General features: G+C 37.3%; 1 protein-coding gene across 1 annotated transcript in view; it reads left to right on the top strand.

The window, feature by feature from the left end:
* ANKRD31 (ankyrin repeat domain 31) overlaps positions 1-21,228 on the top strand; it is a 130,494-nt gene that overhangs the window by 107,813 nt on the left and 1,453 nt on the right. The window contains 4 exon segments of the mRNA XM_077759843.1: positions 9,588-9,728; positions 15,633-15,735; positions 17,768-17,841; positions 18,589-18,631. Coding sequence (XP_077615969.1) covers positions 9,588-9,728; positions 15,633-15,735; positions 17,768-17,841; positions 18,589-18,631 — 361 coding nt within the window.

The following is a 21,228-nucleotide window of genomic DNA, read 5'->3' on the forward strand; positions in this document are numbered from 1 at the left end:
AACTTATTGTGATCTTAATTTGCATTTCATAACAGTTATGTTGAACATCTTTTCATATGCTCTTTGCCATCCATACTTATTCTTTGGTGAAGTTTCTTTTCAAATACTTGCCCATTTTTTTATTGGTTGTTTGTTCTCTTACTTTGTTTGTTACTTGTTTTGATATATTTTGGATATAAGTCCTTTATCAAATATATACTTTGAAAAAATATTTTTTCCTAATATAGTTTTGCCTTTTCATTCTCTCAAAATTGTCTTAATAAAGAACAGAACTTTAAAATTTTGATGTAATCCAACTTAGCAATTTGCTCTTTCACTAATTATGTTTTTAGTATCATCTCTAAGAAGTCTTTCTAACTCAAGGTCACAAAGATTTTCTCCTAGAATTTAGGTCTGTGATCCATTAGTTCTTGTATGTAGTAAAAAGTAGGATCCCAATTCATATATTTTTCATGTTTATTTATTTTTGAGAGAGGAAGAGAGAGACAGAGCCTAAGCAAATGAGGGGCAGCAAGAGAGGGAGACAGAGAATCCAAAGCAGGCTCCAGGGTGTGAGCTGTCAGCACAGACCCCGATGTGGGGCTCAAACGCACAAGCAGCGAGATGGTGACCTGAGCCGAAGTTGGATGCTTAACTGACTGAACCACGCTGGGCGCCCTCCCAACTCATATTTTTGAATATGGGTAATTCAATTCTTCCAGCAACATGTGTTGAAAAAATTTCCCTCTATTGAATTCTCTTTGCACCTTTGTAGAAAATCATTTGTCCATTTATGTGCCTATTTCTGGACTCCCTATTCTGTTTAATTTATTTATTTGTCTATCCTACTGTGAATACTGTCTTGATTAGTGCAGCTTTATAAGTGTTAAAATCAGGTAGTGTTAGTCCTCCAATTTTGTTCTTCCTTTTGTAAAGTGTTTTGGCTATTCTAGGTCATTTGCAATCCCATATGATTTTTAGATTGAGTTTGTCAGCCTTTTTTAAAAAAAGGAGGTGCTGTCATTTATATTGGTATTGAGTTGAATCCACAGATTAATTTTGGGACAAATGACATCTCAGCAATATTGAGTTGTCCAAATCATGAACATGATATAGCTCTCTGTTAATTTAGATATTTTCTGATTTTTCCCAGCAGTTGTAGGAGTCGGTATACAGGTCTTTCATATCTTTTACCAGATTTATCCCTACGTAGTTTGTTTTTTGATAGTAATATGTATGATAGTTTTTAAGTGCCAGTTTTTGGTTGCTTATTGCTCATAGGTAGAAATGCAATTGATTTTTGTATATTGAGATGTTCTCTTATAATCTTGCTAAACTCACGACTTCCTGTAAACTTTTGTAGATATCATTGGATTTTCTACCTAGATGATAAAGTTGTCTATGAATAAAGACAGTTTTACTTCTCTCTTTCCATTCTGAATGCTTTTTATTTCTTTTTTGTCTGGCTCCACTGGCTAAAGCCTCCAGTACACTGTTGAAATAAAATAATGAAATCACACTTCTTTTTTTCCCCCTAAGATGAGACTGTGTTTCTTAGAAAAAATTTAGTCTTTCTCTGTTAAGTATAATGTTAAGCATAGGTTTTTTCATAGATGCCCTTTATTAGGCTCAGCAAGTTCTTTTCTTTTCCTATTTTCTTGAGTGTCTTTATCATGAAAGGGTATTGATTTTTGTCAAATGCTCTTTCCACATCTGTTGAGATGATCATGTGGTTTTTGTTTTGTATTCTGTTGGTATGGTGTAGAACATTAATTGATCTTTGGATATTAAACCAGCCTTGCATTCCTGGAAAAGCAGACAAATGCTACTTGGTCATGGTGTATAATTCTTTTTATATGTTGCTGAATTTGATTTTCTAATATGTTGTTGAGGATTTTTGCATACATATTTATTAAAGATATTGATCTCTAGTTTTCTTTGTGTTGTCTTTGTCTGGTTTGGTGTTAAGGTAATACTGATCTCACAAAAATGTTTCTCTTTTTCTATTTTTTGCAATATTGGTAATCCAGAATATTGGTATTAAATCCTCTTTAAATGTTAAGTAGTAATCAGCAATGAAGCCATCTGTACCTGGGATTTTTGTTCCTTTCTTGTATATAGTTTTTTGAGTGTTAGAATCTCTTTACTTAAAGGGTTTTTCAAATTACTTATTTCTTCTTGAATCATTTTGGTATTTTTTATCTTTCTAGGAATTTGTCCATTTTATGTTATTTATTAGCATGAAATTATTGATAGTTCTCTTATAATCCCTTTTATTTCAGTATGTCCAATAATAGTGTATTCATTTTCATTGTTGATCTTAGTCATTTGAGTCTTCTCACGTGTTTTTCTTGGTCAGTCTTGCTAAAGTTTTGTCAATTTTCTTAGTATTTTCAGAGAACCACTTTTGATTTCATAGATTGTATCTCTTGTTTTTCTATTGCCTATTTTATTTATTTTCATTCTAATATTTATCATTTCCTTCTTTCTGCTTGCTTTGTGTTCTGTTTACTCTTCTTTTTCCAGTGTCATCAGTGTAAGCGTAGGTTATTGATTTAAGATTTTTCTTCTTTTTCAATCTAGGCATTTACAGCTCCAAATTTCCTTTTAACCTACTGCTTTTGCTGCACCCCATCATTTTTGGTATGTTGTGTCTTGATGCATGTCAAAGTATTTTCTTTTTTTTTTTTTTAAATGTTTTATTTATTTCTAGGGGAGAGAAAGAGAGACAGCGCGAGCACGGGAGGGTCAGAGAGAGAGGGAGTCACAGACTGAAACAGGCTCCAGGCTCTGAGCTGGCAGTCAGCACAGAGCCCGACACGGGGCTCGAACCCACGAACCGCGAGATCATGACCTAAGCGAAAGTCGGACGCTCAACCGACTAAGCCACCCAGGCGCCCCATGTCAAAGTATTTTCTAATTTGCCTTTTGATTGTGTCTTTAATCCTTTATTTATTTAGGCATGTGTTGTTTGATTTCCACATAACTGTGAGTGTTCCATTTTTTTTCTTTTATTAATTTCTAATTTCATTCTGTTCATTTAGAGAATATACCTAGTATTATTTGAGTCCTTTTAAATTTTCCGAGATTTATTTTGTGGCTTAACTAGCATGCAGCCAGTCCTAAAAAATATGCCATATGCACTTGAGAAGAATAATTATTCTCCTCTTGTTAGAAGTTTTTTATAGAAGCCTTTTGGGCATAGTTAGTTTATAATATTCCTCAAGTTTTCTCTTTCCTCATTGATCTCTGCATATTTGTTCTGTGTATTATTGGAAGTGGAATATTTACAACTATAATACTGTTGAATTGTCTGTTTCAGCCTTCATTTCTGTTATTTTTTGTTTCATGTATGTCGGTGCTCCTTTATTAGGTGCATGTGTGTTTATAATTATTATATCTTCTTGATATGCTAACCCTCTTCTTATTACAAAATGTCCCTTGTTATTTCTAGTAATATTTTTTGTTGTAAAGTCTATTTTGTGTGATATTGGTATAGCTGCTCCAGTTTTTTGAGGTTGCTGTCTTCATGATACACCTTTTTCCATCCTTTCTTGTTCACTTTTCTTGTCTCTTTCAATTTAGTCTGTCTTTTCTATGCAGAATATAGTTGGATCTTTTTTTTTTTAACTCAATCTGACAGCCTCTGGCTTTTGAATAAATTTTTTCATCCACTCTTATTTAATTAACATTATTAATATTTTTAGACTTATGTCTGCTATTTTACTTTTGGTTTTCAGTATGTCTCATGTCATTTTTGTTCTTCTTTATTTCCTTTATTGCTTTCTTTTGCATTAAGTGAATATTTTCCAGTGTAGCATTTTAGTTTCTTTAGTGATTTTTTTCTACCCTATTTATTAAGTATTTCCATAATGCTTATTCTAGGATATCATCACTTATCAGAATCAACTTCAGATTTATACTAATTAAGTCTAGTAAGATAAAGAATTATAACTCCTATATAGCTTTATCCCTCTTTCCCCCTTTTGGTGATATTATCATTATACATGTTATATATGTATATATATATAATTCATTGTTATAATGATGACTTCATAAAATTTTTAGTGATTTGTAAAGAAATAGAAGAAAGGAAAGTGAGTATGTATTTATAGCTTTTGTTATATTAAAGTTCTTAATTTCCCTTTTTGGTTCTCTTCATTTGTTCTTGTGGATTTGAGTTACCATCTGGAATCATTCCCATAGTCCAAGACAACTTTGCTCCCATCCACCTCCTTTGTGCTATTTCCAAACATATACATTATATACCTATTGTTTTATGCAGTTATTTTTAAAATCAGTTCAAGAAGAAAGGGGAAGAAATATTTGTTCATACTGTGTTTTATAATGCGTAATTACCTTTACTGATGCTTTTTGTTTTCTCATGTGGATTTGTATTACCATTTGAGGTCACCTTGCTTTCTACATGAAAAACTTCCTTTGGTATTTCTTCTCAAGTACTCTAGCAACAAATTCTCTACATTTTTGTTTACTGGGGAATGTTTTTATTTAACTTCATTTTTCAAAGATATCTTTCCTGGATATAGGATCCTTAGTTGACACTGTTTTTCTTTGTACACTTTGAATATGTTATTCCACTGCTTCTGGCCTCCATTGTTTCTGATAAGAAGCTGGCTGTTAATCTTCTTGGGGTTCCCTTGTAAGTGATGAGTCATTTTTCTCCTTTGTGCAAAATTTTCTCATTGTCTTTGACTTTTACCATATATCTGTTTATGAACTTTTTCATGTTTGTCCTACTTAGAAGTCACTGAGCCTCCTTCTAAAAGTACAGCTTAATATTTTTCAATAAATTTGGGAAGTTTTTAGCCATCAATTTTTCAAGTATATTTTCTGTTCCTTTCTTTTGTCCTTCTAGTATTCCCAGTATGCATACATTGGTGTGTTTAATGGTGTCCTGCATTTCTGTGAGGCTTTTTCATTTTTCTTCATCCTTTTTTTCTTTCTGTTCTTCAACTTTCAAAATCTATTGATATCTTCAAGTTTACTAATTCTTCTGATATCATAAATCTGTTGGCCCCTCCAGTAAATTTTTCCTTTTAGTTATTGTACTTTTCAACTCCATACCTTCTGTTTGGTTCTTTTTTTTTCATAAATCTTGCCTCTTTATTTGATATAATATTGTCATCATACCTTCCTTAACTTCTTTAATTATAGTTTCCTTTAGTTCTTTCAACATTTTTGTTATAGCTATTTTGAAGTCTTTGTTAAATCCAACATTTGGAGGGCGCCTGGGTGGCTTAGTCGGTTAAGCGTCCGACTTTCACTTAGGTCATGATCTCGCAGTTCATGGGTTCGAGCCCCGCGTCGGGCTCTGTGCTGACTGCCAGCTCAGAGCCTGGAGCCTATTTCAGAGTCTGTGTCTCCCTCTCTCTCTGACCCTCCCCTGGTCACGCTGTCTCTCTCTCTCTCCTAGAAATAAATAAAAATATTTTTTTAAAAATCCAACATTTGGTCAGTCTCACACATGTTTCCTGTTGCTTTGTTTTGGTGTATGTGTCTTACTTTCCTGTTTTCCCACATGTGTCATAATTTTTTGTTGAAACTGGACATTTTAGATATTTTTAAGTGGGTCATGGATTATAGCAAATCTGTGTATTGGCCTCCACCTTCTCTTAGTCTTCTTATTGTTATGTGCCTGCTTATTTAGTTACTGGATAGATCGTTTTAGTTTGGCTATTTTTTCCTACTATAATGTTAAACTTTTGATACTATCCCTACATGGACTTAGGCTTTGGCGGGTCTCTCTTTGTCTTTTACCCTGACCATACCGAGACATCAGGATCCATTTATTGCTGGTTCATTGTTCTATTGTTTTCAAAAATGACCTGAAGTGGGGCGCCTGGGTGGCTTAGTTGGTTGAGCGTCCAACTTTCGCTTGGGTCATGATCTCGCGGTTCATGGGTTCGAGCCCCGTGTCGGGCTCTGTGCTGACTGCCAGCTCAGAGCCTGGAGCCTGTTTCAGAGTCTGTGATTCCCTCTCTCTCTGACCCTCCCCTGCTCACACTGTCTCTCTCTCTCTCTCCTAGAAATAAATTTAAAAAAAAAAAAACCATTTAAAAAAAAAAAATGACCTGAAGTGTAAATCACTACAGACTAATCCAGTCAAATGTGTGCTCCTTTGAAGGATCAGATAGTTTTTGAAGTCAGTGTTTGAGCTTTATTCTGACTTTAAGAAGTCTCTGCCTTACTATCCCTTTTCCCAGTTTTCTTCTGAAAACTAGCCAGGCTATCGCTTAGCCTGTATCTCCAATGAATCTACCATTTTACTTTCAATTGCCTCTTACCACAACCTGTACTGCCTTTAAAGTGCCCTTGAGCTTGAACTTCTCTATGTTCTGTTGCAAATGAAGTCATTTCCTTTAGAGGAGTTTAGGAACCATCTGTTTTAAGCCTTGCTTCTTTTCCCAGGCAAAATCTCTGTACCATATCTCTGGAGCTGGGTGGGAACATGGCAACCTTTCTCTGAATGGCACCCCAGCTTTAGTAGCTGAGCAGTTAGCCAAGACAGGCACAATAGCCTCAAGCCTTTACAGCTTGTCTCTCCTGACATGAAACCACCACCTTTTTTTTTTTTTTAACAAATAGTTTATTGTCAAATTAGTTTCCACATAACACTCAGTGCTCATCCCCACAANTGTCCCTTCGAAACCACCACCTTATAAGCCAGGCAAGAGTGATCAGGGGACCCAGTAGTCTTAGTGACACCAATGCAAGGGTGGGAACACTGCCTCTTCTACTCTTGTTTTTCTGTGCAGGCTAGTCAGAAGGGATCCCCTGCCTCTTCTATTCTTGTTGTTCTTTTAATTTTTTAAATGTATGTTTTGTTTTTGAGAGAGACAGAGTGCAAGTGGGGGAGGGGCAGAGAGAGAGGGAGATAGAGCATCTGAAGCAGGCTCCACGCTCTGAGCTGTCAGCAGACCCTGACATGAGGCTTAAACTCATGAACCATGAGATCATGACCTGAGCCAAAGTCGAATGTTCAACTGGCAGAGCCACCCAGGCATTCTACCTCTTGGTTGCGCTCACCTTCACCTTAACCTTAGCAACAGATAGCTGAGGGCAGGATGAGAAATGCTGATATCCTGCCCTTGACAAGAAGGTAGTCCTTGACTAGGGCTTGTAGGGAGAGGGAGCCCTGTGTTTGTGACTGCACATTCTGGAGTGGAATCTGCACCTTCATGAACTGGGAAGGGAGGAAGGAAGCAATCTTGGTTCACATTCCACAGAGTTCCTTTTTCCCTTTTTTTTTTTTTTACCTAATTGTGATAGATTTAGCTGAATAGTGTCTATTTGCTGCATGCGTTTATGATCATTTCCAGAAATTTAAACAATTTTTTAAATACTTTTTACCTGAGAGTGGGATCCTCACATTGTCATACCAGAAGTTGATTCTAGAATATTTACATTTGGTGAGACTTCTGATACAGTTAGGTTTAAATCTGTCACATGGCATCTGTTTTCTATTTCTCTCATCTCTTCTTTGTTCCCTTTTTCATTTTCTTTTTCTTTTTTTTTTCTTTTTTTTTCTTTTTGGTGTGTGTGTGTTGTACTTCCTTTGTTGGTTTATTAGCTACAACTCTTTTTACTCAGTTGTGGCTTTAGATTTTGTAGTACATATTTTTAACTTCTCCCAGTCTACCTTTAACTGACACTGTACCACTTATGTGTTCTGTTAAGAACTGCAAAGTAGTATGCTTCCATTTCTCTACTCCATACCATTGTTTATATATTTTACTTTTACCCAGTGTTATAAATTCCATACTGCACGATTATTTTTATTTAAGAGTGAATTATCTTAAGGAGGTTTAAATAAAAAGATAAATATCTTTCTTATGTAATTACTGTTACTGCTTTTCTTTCCTTTTTGTAGATCCTGATTTCCATTTGCTATCATTTCCTTCTGCTTGGAGGACTGTCTTTAACATGTCTTGTATTGAAGGCCTTCCACTGATCATGAAGCCTTTTGACTTTTGCATGTCTGAAAAGTTTATTCCACCTTCATTTTTGAACGATATTTTGGCTATGTATAGATTTCTAGGTCGGAAGGTTTTTTTTCTTTCAATACTTTAATGATGTTGCTTCATTGTTTTCTTGCTTGTATTGTTTTCAACAAGAAATACACTGTTGTTAACTTTGTGCCTCTCTTCTTAAGTGTCTTCTTGCTGCTTTTAGTGATTTTCTCTTTATCTCTGGTTTTAAACAATTTTGATTATGAGTGTATTAGCATAATTTTTCATGTTTCTTATGCTTAGGGCTTATTGAATTTTTTGAATCTCTGGATTCCAAATTTGAATCTCAGATGTGGAAGAATTTCAGCCATTATTTCTTTATGTGTTTTTTCTTTCTTCCATACTTTTTTAACCTCTTATTACACACATGTTAGATTGCTTGAAATCATTCCACAATTCACTGATGATCTATTTATTTTTTAAATTCTCTTTTCTCAGTTTTTCATTTTTATTCAGTTCCTATTGCTTTATTGTTGAATTTTCCAATACTTTTGTTTGTAATGTCTAATCTGTCAGTAATCCCATCCAGTATTCTTCATCTCACACATTGTAATTGCATCCCTAGAACTTTGATTTTAGTCTTTTAAAAAATATTTTCTCTGTCTCCACGTAACTTTTGAACATATGGAATATGATTATAATAACTACTTAATGACTTTATCTGCTAATTCTAACAGTCTTATCTGTTCTTGGTCATTTTCAATTGATTGTTTTATCTCTTTTGTATGGGTTGTATTTTCCTACTTATCTGCAGGACTGTTAATTTTTTTATTGAATCCCACACATAGTAAAATCTATCTTGTTGGTTACTGGATATTTTTTGTATTCTTATAAATATTTCATAGATTTATTCCAAGATACAGTTAAGTTCATTGGAAACAATTTGATCCCCTTAGGTCTTGCTTTTAAGATGTAGTGGGCAGGACTGGAGCTTGTTTTCAGTCTAGGGCTATTTATTTCCCACTACTTAAGTGAGGCTCTTCTGTGTACCCTACCAATGCCCCACCGGTTTTGATGTGTTCTAGTATTGCTGTCGGGAACAAGCACTGTTTTTGCCCTTTCAGAATGCCAGGTGTCACTACCTCCAATCCTCTCAGGTGGTTCTTTTCCCAGCCTTGGGTAATTTGCTCTCAAACATGGCCAGTCACTACTCAGCTGAATACTTAAAGGGGACCCTCTGAAGATCTACAGAGTCCTCTCTTTGCATTTCTCTCTTCTTCAATACTCTGTCCTACAAACTCTTGGCACTTTGCCTTCCTGGACTCTGCTCTGCCTCCTCAGCTCAGGGAGTCCACAGGCTTTGCATCCTCACTCCCTGCACCATGACCTGGAAACTCTCTCAAGTCAATGAGCTGGGACACCTGGAAGGCTCACCTCATGAATTTCTCACTTCTCAGGGATCACTGTACTTTGTTGCCTGATGTCTGATATATTAAAAACTATTGCTTTATATATTTTGCCTATGTTTTATTTGTGTTAGGATAAATCTGGTTCCTGTTACTGCATCCTGGCCAAAAGCAGAAGTTCACATATTCAGGCATTTTTCCTTCTTAATTTTTCTTTCATTTTTCACTTCAGGAGACTACTCACAAAGCCAGTGTTTTATTGAGTGGTAAAATTAAGGTAGAAAATGGTCAGATTTATCAAAATCCAGTCACCTGGCTCAAGGATCTTCTAGGAGGCGACAGTTCCGTGACTTGGAATTTTGCTTGGAGTAAGGTGGGTCATTCTTTAGTTACCTGTAACTTCATATTCAAATAGAAATGTATGTTTTTTATGATAAAACTGTTATTTTTAAGAAATCTGAACTTCTCCAAGCTAGTTTTTGTCCTCATATATCCCTTCTACAATATGCTATGTGTTTTCTCCTACAATTCTTGTTTGACAGAATTCCCCAGGGGCAGACTTGCACAGCTGACTGAGCCTCTCCTTCCCTGTTCCTCACCTAGTCTCAGAAATTTAAGTGCCCTTGTTCTTCCCCTAGTATTCCCCCAGGTGATTTCAGGTCTTGTTGACTCCATATAGAAAATTGGGGACCTCTGATGTATTGATAATTAAGTTAACATGTTAGTATTCTGGTGCAGTGAAGGAAGAGCTTTCCCAAGACCACAGGAAGGAGCAAGCAGCCTAAGACTACAGAGGTTATGCTGCACTTTTGTGTGAACATGGTCTTATCCATCATTTGCTAAACCCCAAAAAAGAAATACTCCTGTTCACTCTGACTTTCCAGGCTTAGATCTTCCTCTCAGTTCTGTCTTCTGAGTTGTTAGCCCAGTTTAACCACCAATTTGAAAACAATTAATGACTAACACTCTTGATGCCCAATGATCAGCCACCTCCAGATGTCCATTGTCACACTTCAGGGAAGAGTCTTGGATTGATTCAGCCAAAAAAAGTGTGAATCATCAGATGTCCACCATTACTGTTAAACAGAACTGCAGATGCCTTCAGCCTCCACTAGCCAGTATAGTAACCCTCAGTGCAGTAGTAATAAAAGGCCCAGTTTCTTCTCTCTTTTTTTTGTCCCACTTAGCTGTGCCCACCCTCCCTCCTAGTTTCTTCTCTCCTTCTGCATCCCTAAATTGCTTTCTGGTGTCCTAGACCTTTGTGGCAGGTACTTCCAAAATTGTGTGTTAGTTCCTTCACTTACATCAGTACATTGGAATTTTTCCTACTTTGTAGTTTATATGGGTTTTTTCTTAAAAGTGTTTTCTGGTTTGTTTATTTCCCACCCCTGGAGTCACTAGGCCATCTGCTTTCAATTTACCCTGCCCAGTCCTTACCATGGATTCATAAATCATATTTGCATGTTAGTAATTAACATTGTACCCTTGGAAATATCTTTTTATTATAAAGTTTATTAAACTTGGGATAGATTTTATCGTTTTGTTGAAATAGCCTATGCTCACAGCATGAATATGGTACTGATTTCTGTAATTGAGTTTTTTTGAGCTCGACATGCCTCTGGTACAGTGTGCCCAGTGATGACTCATTTCTCCCACTCTTTTTCTTTATTGGAACGAGTGCATTTTCTGCTTTTGAATAGCTGGCTGTGACATCATTTGGCCCTCACTCTGTACTTAAGCCTCATTTATATATCACATTGCCTATGGTCTTTTCTCATTGGCCATGTCAGTTAGTCATATGGCTTAACACCTAGGTGATAGTGAAGTCAAAGGCATATGTAGGTGCTAAAATTAGAATTATTGGATGTAAGATATTTGTACATATTATCTAAGTAGGCTTAGATTTTTTTTTAATATTCCAAAAACAGTCTTAAAAATTACCACAGGGTGCTCATGTACTTCTAATAAATACCCCAAGCTGAGAAACACTACCCCAGTGAGAATTTTTGCAATTTTTAAAACTTACCACAGAAACCTTTGCCTCCTCTTGTCTTGAGGCAGCTCCTGAATTCACAGTTGCTTCTCAATGATGCGGTTTTTTTGCTACATTGGTCAATGTGAACATTTCTCCTGACTCATTCTGAGAATGCTGGTGTGGCTATAGGTCCAGGAGTGGTTGCTTGTCAGGCGAGAAATGCCAGAAAACTAGGTCTTATCCTGCCTCAGACAGAATGACAGAGTCACCAGACACAGAGATGACTCACACTTCCTACCCAAGCAGCTGGGCTGCTATACAGGGAATTCTGATGCTTACTCCCACTGGGTATCACTGATCCCTCTCACTCCCGCAGTCTCCTGGCTATTAGGTATCATCCCTGTGTGGCAGAGTAATCTCTGGGTGGGAGACAGGAGGCCAGGCTGGCTCCTGGTTCCACTCATGATAAGTTACATAAGCTGGGACTGGTTTTCGATCCTGCCCACATGTTAGAATCACTTGAGGAGCTTTTAAAACCTGCTAATGCCTGCTGGACCCCAGCTCCATACCTTCTGATCTAATAGTCTTGATTGAAGACCAGGTGGCAATATTTGAAAAAACTGTATAGGTAATTAATATTTGCAGCCTAGAGTGAGAATCACTGATCTAGATCAAGTCACTTAACCTTTCTGAACCTAATTTTTCTTATTTATAAAATACGTAGTAGTGCTAAATGGTCTCTAAAGACCCTTCCAATGTGGAGATTCTGGAACTTGGATACCATGTATTCTTTCACAACAACCCCATGAAGCAAGCAAAGTAACTATTTTCTCTATCTATGGATATAAAACCAGAGTTGTAGAAGATTAAGTGAGTTGATTACCCCCACGGCCAGTAAGTGAGAGAACCAGGACTAGAAGCTGGTCTTCTGGTTCCCTATACATTATTTTCTACACTTAAAACAACGACACAGGGGAGCCCACATTCCTTTCATTGGAAACAGGTTGCTTTGAACTGAAAAGAGCACACAGTATTACCTAACTGCCTTTATGGATTTATGCAAAACCTCTTCTCGTGTAGCAAAAATTACTCACTTCTACCAGAAGAAAATGCCTTTCTGTGATACAGTTGTGGTATGGAAATCATAAGAATGGCAATAACCATTCGTTTTGTGAATGCTCAGGACTGGATCTTTGCAGATGAAAAATAGACTGCCATTTATTTGGACAATGACTGAAGGAGTACTGACAGTTCTCTTGTGCAAACATACTTCCCATCCAAATGACTCACTCTCTGAATTTCCACCCTTATAAATTCACTACTTTGGATCTAGTATTAACTTTTCTCTGTGGTTACCCCTCACCCTACACACTTTCTAAAATAATTCCTCCTACTACCATGATTAGGAATATCAAGGTAGGGAAAGGTCGAGGTAGGAGTATAGAAAGTAATGGGAATTGTTGCTCTGGACAGCCAGCCAGCTTCATTGAGTCGATTAATCATTCTCAGGGTCTCCTAATCTTCTTGTGAGTCCTGCTTCTACTCAGGAGATGTGGACCCTTTCAAAATACAAATATCTAAGAGGTGTGAATCTTGGAGACATAAATAATATGAAAGACCTCCTGCCCTTCTCTTGCCTGGAGCTGCATGGACTGCCTGGGGGAAGCACAGGAGAAGAGGCTCTAGGATGGGGATTGGGAGGACGGGGGTGGTGTGAAGGTAAACTTCACTTCCATCATCATTTCCCCAGGATCTGCTCTTTTGTGGCAGTTTTTACACTTTTAGCCTCCCTTCTCAAATATTTGAGAATTATTTTAATTTTCTTAGCCAAAACGTGTCTTTGTGTAATAATGAACCTAAAAGAAAAACCTGTAGTTTGCTTGTTTCTTTGCCCTTTTCTGCCCCCTCTCACACCCACCCCCCGACCCCTCTTCCTTGTCCCCATCAAAAACAATTATCCTTTCCTCTTTCTTCCTCTTGGGGCAGTGTAAATTTGTTAAGACTTGGTTCATAAAACTTGAAATGGAATTAAAACAGTCATTTGATCATCCATGAACCGATTCCCATTAGTCAGTACCAACAAATGGTTTTCTTGAAGACATTTGAAAAATGGACTGATACTTTCAAATAAAATGGAGCCCTAGCAGGGAAATAAATTATTGAACACCTCTTTAATGTTCAAAGGCAGGTTATGTTTTATATTTTCTCTTGATGCATGTTAGGACATAAGGTATAGAGAAACATTTGTTACTGCAATTAGTGACAGTTAATATTGTACTTTATTTATTCAGAGACCGTACCAAAATAAAGTTAACTAATAATTTCATTTGGCTGATTAACTACATTTCCAGAATAGTGGCTAGCTTAATCATGCATCTACCTCAAAGTCACACACGCATGCACGCACGCACATGTGCCATTTCTTCCCTAAGTATAATATTAGAATCAGCATGGACTGAGTTTTGAAAAATAATAGACCTTCTACCTAAGAACTTCAAGGAAAGCATCAGTGGCCTTAGGATGAAGCACTCCTGTAGTTCTGCATTTTAGAAAAGCAGACACAACAACCTACAGATACCCTCACAGAACACACCTCACCCTGGTTCCAGCTTTATTACTATTCTTATCTGGGGGAAGGTGGCATCCGACCAACTGCCCTTCATCACAATGGATTTTGAATGGTAAAGTTGTCAAGATTGCTGGCAGCTGTGTAGTCCAAGACCCTAAGAGCCTCGCCTACAGCTCATCCTTCATGCCTGTGTCAGAGCAGGCATATGAGCCAGATCAACTAAAGCACAGACAGTGTTATGAAATGGACAGTTTCCAGGAGTGACCAGTGCCCGTTCAGTTTGAGGTCTATGTATTATTATCCTCATTCAATAAATTACTCCCACCTTGAGGAAACTAGATCTTTAACTCTGTGGATTTTCTTAAAGCTGTGTTCTATGTCTAAATTATCCCCCCAATGCTATGTGTAGGACCTATGTGGACTCATGACCTCAAAGACTAAGGTACAGTGTAACCACTGTACCTTATATTACCCAGTACTAACTGCTAAAAATCTGTCTTAAATCTGAAGTACAGGTGAGAATATACTGAGCCTGCTTAGTGATGGATCTGTAAGATATTTTGGATATTGTCAGGGTACAACATGAACAAAATCCATTGTTTGTAATTGTTAGTTGTTTGAAGAACTGACAGATGGCATTCAGAGGCATCATCTCTCCTTCTATCGCAAGTGGGGATGGGTTAGCACACTGCGTAAGACAGATCTGTTCCATTTCCATTACCAAGTTTGTTTGGTCATGGGATTGAGCCCAGAGGGTGCCTAAACCTTCCAGGTTCCTTATGTCTGCCCCATTCTGTTAAATAACAGGCTTTTATTGAGCACTCAGGACATGCTAGGTAGTATGCCAAATGCTTTTCGTATATTTATTCTAATCCTCATAACAGCCTAATAAGCTGGAGGTACTCGTTTTACAAATATACAAACAGAGGCTCAGAGAATTTAAGAATCTTGCTTAAGGGCTGGGACTGCAGAGGTTTTCCCCCAGAATTGTTGGGCACTATGTGAAGTGCTAAGAGTATAAAAAGGAATATGACACAGACCTTGTCTTCAAGGAGCCTGAGATTATGAGGCTGTCCTTGGACTAAGAGTGGAGAACCCACAGACCCCGTGGCAAATGTTTGCCAGTCTGCCTCAGACCAGCCACCTGTGTGTAGGGATCTCTAAAATCTGACCTTTGAGGCTGATAAACAATAGCTAAGTTCACAAACAAACCCGAAAAAGCCAAAAAATGTGGGTGGATAGTCCTGAAATGATATTAGTCTAAACAGTTAAATGTCTTATTTCTTGAAAAGTACTATTACTTTTGTGGCTTAATTTTATTGTAAAACATTAATTTTTTTAACATTGTAAAGTAGAACATGCTGGACTAATGGTTGTTTACTAAGTGAATGGAAAGAGAATTAATGGTAAACAGCAGGGATAACAAATTTCTTCTCTAAAGAGCCAAATAATAAACATTTCAGGCTTCATGGGCATACGGTCTTTGTTGCAAATGTTCAGTCATACTGTACCATAAAAGCATCCATTGATATTAAGTAAGTGGTTGGGTATCTTTGTGTTCTAATAAAACTTTGCTTACAAACAGGTGAGATTTGCCCATGAACTGTAGTTAGTGTGCCAGTCTGTGATAGACAACAGTCAGTACTTTACCATAGTTACACTTTGCAAGAGACAGGCGTGTTTGCTTCTTTTGAAAGGTAGAGTTGTTAAACTCTGTGCTTAATTATGTGTAGGTGACATATCTGGGGAAAGAGCTTTTAAAGTATGTTTCTGAGGAAGCACCCATACCTGCAGAGCCAAACGTGGCACCTCAGCAACATCAACCTTGTCTTCCAGGTACGTGCAGAGCAACACCCGTTTCTTAGTTGTGAGGAAAGCACCCACAGCTACAGAGAAAGCACGCCTTGTGGTGTATTTTCATTCATGTAACATTCAAATAACCATTCTAAAGTAAACAATTCAGTATACTCACACTCACATTGTGAACAACCACCACCTCTGGGTAGTTCCACAACAACTTTCATTACCCAAAAAGAAACTCCACACCCATTCAACAGTGATTCCCCTCAGTCTACATTCTGTCTGTATGAATTTGCCTCTTCTGAGTGTATCATATAAATGGAATCATATAATATATAACCTTTTGTGTCTGACATCATTCACTTAGCATAATGCTTGTAAGGATCTTGTCCTGACGGACATTTGGTTTCCACTTTTTGGCTATTGGGTATAGTGCTGCTGTGAGCACGTGTACTTTAACTTACTTTTAGTTCTATGGATATATGCCTCGGAGTGGAATTGCTGTATCGATAGTAATTATATATTGAGCCTTTTGAGGAAGAGACAAACCGTTTTCCACAGCAACAGAACCATTTACATCCCCACCAGCAACATACAAGGGTTCTAATTTCCTCACATCCTCACCAACACTTATTTTCTGTTTGTTTGTTTATAGCACTCCATTTTTAAGCACATGTGATTCTAGGAGAATTTTTTAAATGACACCTTTTCTCACGATGCCATTCTCTTAAATCTATATTATACTTACTTTGGGTAGATTTTTTTAAAGTGTCATATAAAAAGGAAAAACGGTATTTTTTTCCTTCTTGCAGGCATGCTTTGGTTTGTTTTCTAAAATCAAGTGCTAAAATAAATCTTTGCTTGTTAGTGTAAACTAATGTGCTTTATCTGATGGAACAAACTTTAATCCAAGAAAACTGAAGAGAATGTAGTCTTCAGCATTAAGCAGCAGATTTTGAAATGATCTTCAAAGAGGCAGCACACATTTCTATAAAACAAACATAACTAAGGCTCTGTTGCCCTTCTCTTTTCCCCCAGTGTCCCTGCCTCAGACCAGTTGGGGACAATATAAGCAGAAAAGGAAGTGCAGTATGGAAGTTGATAATTCTGTGATAACCAGAGTCAAGAACCAAACAGGGATCACTATCATTAAGCCCCTAACCAGAGTCTCCCCAGGGCCATTTCTTCCTGCAACAAAGCTTAATAATTCCAAGGGATTCCCTTCCCTAACTTTATACCTAATCCACTGTAACCTCCTAGGGTCCTTCTTTGTCTCAAAAACTGGTTTCAGAATAGGATGCATTTTCCCCATTTTTCTGAAGATAGTCCCAAAAGTGCTTTTCATCATCTTGGGAAAATAGATCTGGTAACACAGAAATTGTGAAGAAGTTAAAGGGTTTAAACTGAAAGAAGTTCTTGTAGTAATTCATGGTCTTTGGTTCCTAATTCTGACTGCAGATCTACCTAATCAAATCTTGGAGTAGGGGCCCAGGAACCTGAATTTTTTAAAGTGATTCTATGTAGCCTGACTATAGACTTTGAATGACCAACAGTATCTAATTTCTTATGCAGGTAATAGTTTGAAAACTCTTGATATTCAGCCCTTCACCCTGATCCCAAAGCATACCCACTCGCATGCTTGCTCACATTGCCCCTTTCTCTCTCTCTCTCTCTCTCTCTCTGTCTCTGTCTCTGTCTCTGTCTCGCTCTCTCTCTCTCTCTCTCTCACACACACACACACACACACACACACACACACACACACACACACACACACAAAGAAAAGTCAAGCAGACACTTAATCCTTCTGGTTTCTCACCTCAAGAATCAGAGCAGAACTACAAGAATTTCTGTGTTTCACAGAGGTTATTTGCTCCTCAGGTTTGCTAGCTTTAGGCAGGCATTTCCAACCCCAGCCATGCCTCTTCTTCCTCAGAGGGCTCCCCTGCTAAGTGAGCACGAAATTAAAAAATGGGTTCTGAACTGCTGCTTCTGTTCCCTGCAATATAAACAGATTTTCTAAATAGTAAACACTATTTCCAGAAATACTGAAATTTCTTTCCTTTAGATAGTTCTTGCAATGTTAATGCTAATTTGAGAGCTATGGAGTGCCGGTATGCCAGCCAACTGCTTGCTGCCTTCGTCTGGGCCTAGGAATCTGCAGGTCTCTGCTGGCATTCTGTAGGCTGCTGTAGGAGTTTTATTTGAACCTGTTTGACTTAGGATTCTTCTGTGCCTGGTTTTGTAGTACCTGACAGAAATCCAAAGACCTGGCAAGTTAGAAAAATGTAAACTCTGTAACCTCATTACAAGCAAACCATTCAAGAGAAAATCTTTTTCCCTCTTTTGCATATCAAAATGTCACGGAAACTGTGGCTCTGACATTCTAGAATGCATACAGTTTAAAGGAAAAATAGGTCCATATAGATTTTATCAGCCCGCTTCAGATCATGAACAGAATCTATTCTCTTACACTTTTTAATGGTCACAGTCTTCAGAATAGTGCTTTCTGGGAGTAAGGGAATTAGGAAGAGCTGTTTACATTTCCCAGACCTAGGGTGACCATGCAACCCAGCTGGACCAGGGCAGTCCTTAATCCAGCAAATTTTTTTTTAATGTTTTATTTATTTCTAGGAGAGAGAGAGAGAGACAGCGTGAGCAGGGGAAGGTCAGAGAGAGAGGGAGTCACAGACTGAAACAGGCTCCAGGCTCTGAGCTGGCAGTCAGCACAGAGCCCGACGCGGGGCTCGAACCCACGAACTGCGAGATCATGACCTAAGCGAAAGTTGGACGCTCAACCGACTAAGCCACCCAGGCACCCCTAGCCAGCAAATTTATTAGTAGCACTCCCTGTGACTTTTCAGTGTGCCTTGTTTAGACCGAGTATAGGAGCCAAGCAAATAGGTGTTGGAAAAAATGAAATTTGGACAAAGTAAAAAGAGAAACTCTTCAATTTCATTTACATTTTTAATGTTTTTATTTAAATTCCAGTTAGTTAACTTACAGTGTAATATTAGTTTCAAGTGTACAACATAGTAATTCAACACTTCCATACAATACCTCGTGCTCATCACCAGTCCCCTTCTTATTCCCCATCACCTGTTTAACCCATCCCTCTACCCACCTCCCCTCTGGTAACCAGAGGGTATCTATATCTGATAACTATATCTCTGGTAACTATATTCTTAGATACTGCAAATATGTTGTGCAAATAGATGGTCAAATTTTATGCATAACACTCTGTATTATAAATAATTGCTGGCTACCTAATCTTAACCCCCTGATGGACTGAGATCTCTGAGTTTAGAGAGACTTTTCTGGGCTTTTGCTCTCTTGCCAAAGACTACACAATAGCTTCCCAGTAAATGTTCATTGAGTAATGTTCATCACATAATAAAGAACTAATGCAAGCATGAATAGGATCCAAAGGACTGCTAATTTAAAACTGGATTTACTTGTGATTGACTGTCCTAATAAGTAGACCTGCCTAGATCTCACAGGCTATAATGGAATTTGTTGTGAAGAATTCAACAAATTGTAAACAGAGTTTCGGTTAGTTAATATTATCTCCTTCATCTGAATTTTCTACATCTAACTGTGAGATACAAGAGTGATGGCCCTTCACGTTCTTTCAACCAGATATTTAAAAGAGGGCTATAGGCCTCTACTTCCCCCTCTTTATGAGATTTAATAAATCTGTTTAGCTTTGGTAACCAACATTTCCTAAACCTCTTTAATCACATGCTATCAGCATTTCATGGGACAAATAGCAAACTCCACAACAAATTTATTTCTTTGTATCATTTGGAATCATTGTATCAAGAATATCCTGGGGGCTCCTACATTGCTCATTTGATTAAGCATCTGACTCTTGATTTTGGCTCAGGTCATGATTTCATGGTCATAAAATCGAGTCCGGTTGTCAGGATTCTCTCTCTCCCGGTCTCTCTGCCCGTCTCCCACTCACACTTGGGCACGTGTATGCTCATTCTCTCTCTCTCTCTCAAAAAAAAAAAAAAATCCTGAGTCATGAAGATTAATGATAAAAGTTTTTAGTCTTCCTGTTTTAAGACTTTATCCAATGAATCAGAGATGATGGAAGAGCTTTGTTCTTAGTCCTGTACAAAAACTAATCAAGCGGGTAGCTCAGATTAATAATGTATTGGTGGACTTTAGAGTGCTAGAATGTGGTACATTAACACATTTGAAGGTATTTGTTACTTACAATTAAAGATTTTAATCATACAAACACCAGCCTTAAAAAATGAAATTCTGTTGATGAAATCCTGACGTATATATCACTAACGTCCTTAGAAGCTGTAAAATGGTGTGAATCTATGGTGCCATTTTCCCTTGAAATTTCACAACCTCCTCCCAAGCCTCTGCCTACTTGGTTGTAGTTTCTCTTCTGTGTTATTGAAGAAATCTTCACTGATATTTCAGAATGAATTGGAAGGGAAAAAATGAACACTCCCAAACTTCTACATAATTTGTGATCACTGTGTACAGATGTCAAATGTATTCATCTAAGAAAAAAAAAGAGTAACTCCTGGAGACTTTCTTTTCCCAAGCCATCATTTAATCCATATTAATTCTATCATTTCCTTTCAAGGGGACCTAACATCATTTCTTCATTTGAAAATAGAACATGCTTTTTCAGAAAAAAATAGACTCTTTTTTGTTTTTAGGAAAAACTGTCCTTGACCTGCTGATAATATGTTGTAAATAAGTTACTCTAAAGAAAGTGTTTTGTTCATTCCAGGGCTGTTACTGTGCTTCGTTGCTCTATAAAAGTATGTGTAACAGAGAGAGCACAAACATTCACAGGTGCTTCTGTTTTATGTGGTTAAGAACTTCTTCAAACTTGAACACCTAAGGAAGATGGGTGCCTGATAACAGAGCAGAAAGTATTTATTTCAGCTCCTGTTGATGATTCTTGACTGTTTTTCATTACTTGAGTCATAATTTTTTTCATCCTTGTATCATGATTAACTCTGACCTAATTCATAAAGTAGAGGATATATGTACTGATAGGGGAGGAAGGAGAAGAAAACTAATTTATCTGTTGAGCACCTGCCATGCACCAGGCCCTCTGACAGATCGTTTTACATACATTAGGTCATTGACAAGCTTCTTATTTGTAAAACTCCAGACTTCATGACTGTACAACACAAGCAGAAAAAACATGAACACTTTACATACAAAGTCAAGTGTCTCAAACCCAATTCAGCTTAAGAAACCACAAATTAATTTTCCCACAAAGAAAGAGGACTTAAATAATTTTAACTTCTAAAAATAATGTCCAAGCCTGTTTCTTGATTCCAGTACAGTTTTCACAGATGGCTTTTGATCTTATCAATGTTAATCTATCTCAAACTATTAATTTAGTTTTAAATATCAAATCATCTAATACTCTACCACCATGTTTATCCTTCAGAATCCTTTTATTTTAAAAAGGCATTGAACTTTAAATAGCTGTTATTAAATTGTTCCCTCAATGTTACTACAGCAGATGTATTTTTACAATCT

This window comes from Crocuta crocuta, unplaced genomic scaffold, assembly GCF_008692635.1.
Source record: "Crocuta crocuta isolate KB4526 unplaced genomic scaffold, BGI_CrCroc_1.0 scaffold162, whole genome shotgun sequence".
Classification (NCBI taxonomy): Eukaryota; Metazoa; Chordata; class Mammalia; order Carnivora; family Hyaenidae; genus Crocuta; species Crocuta crocuta.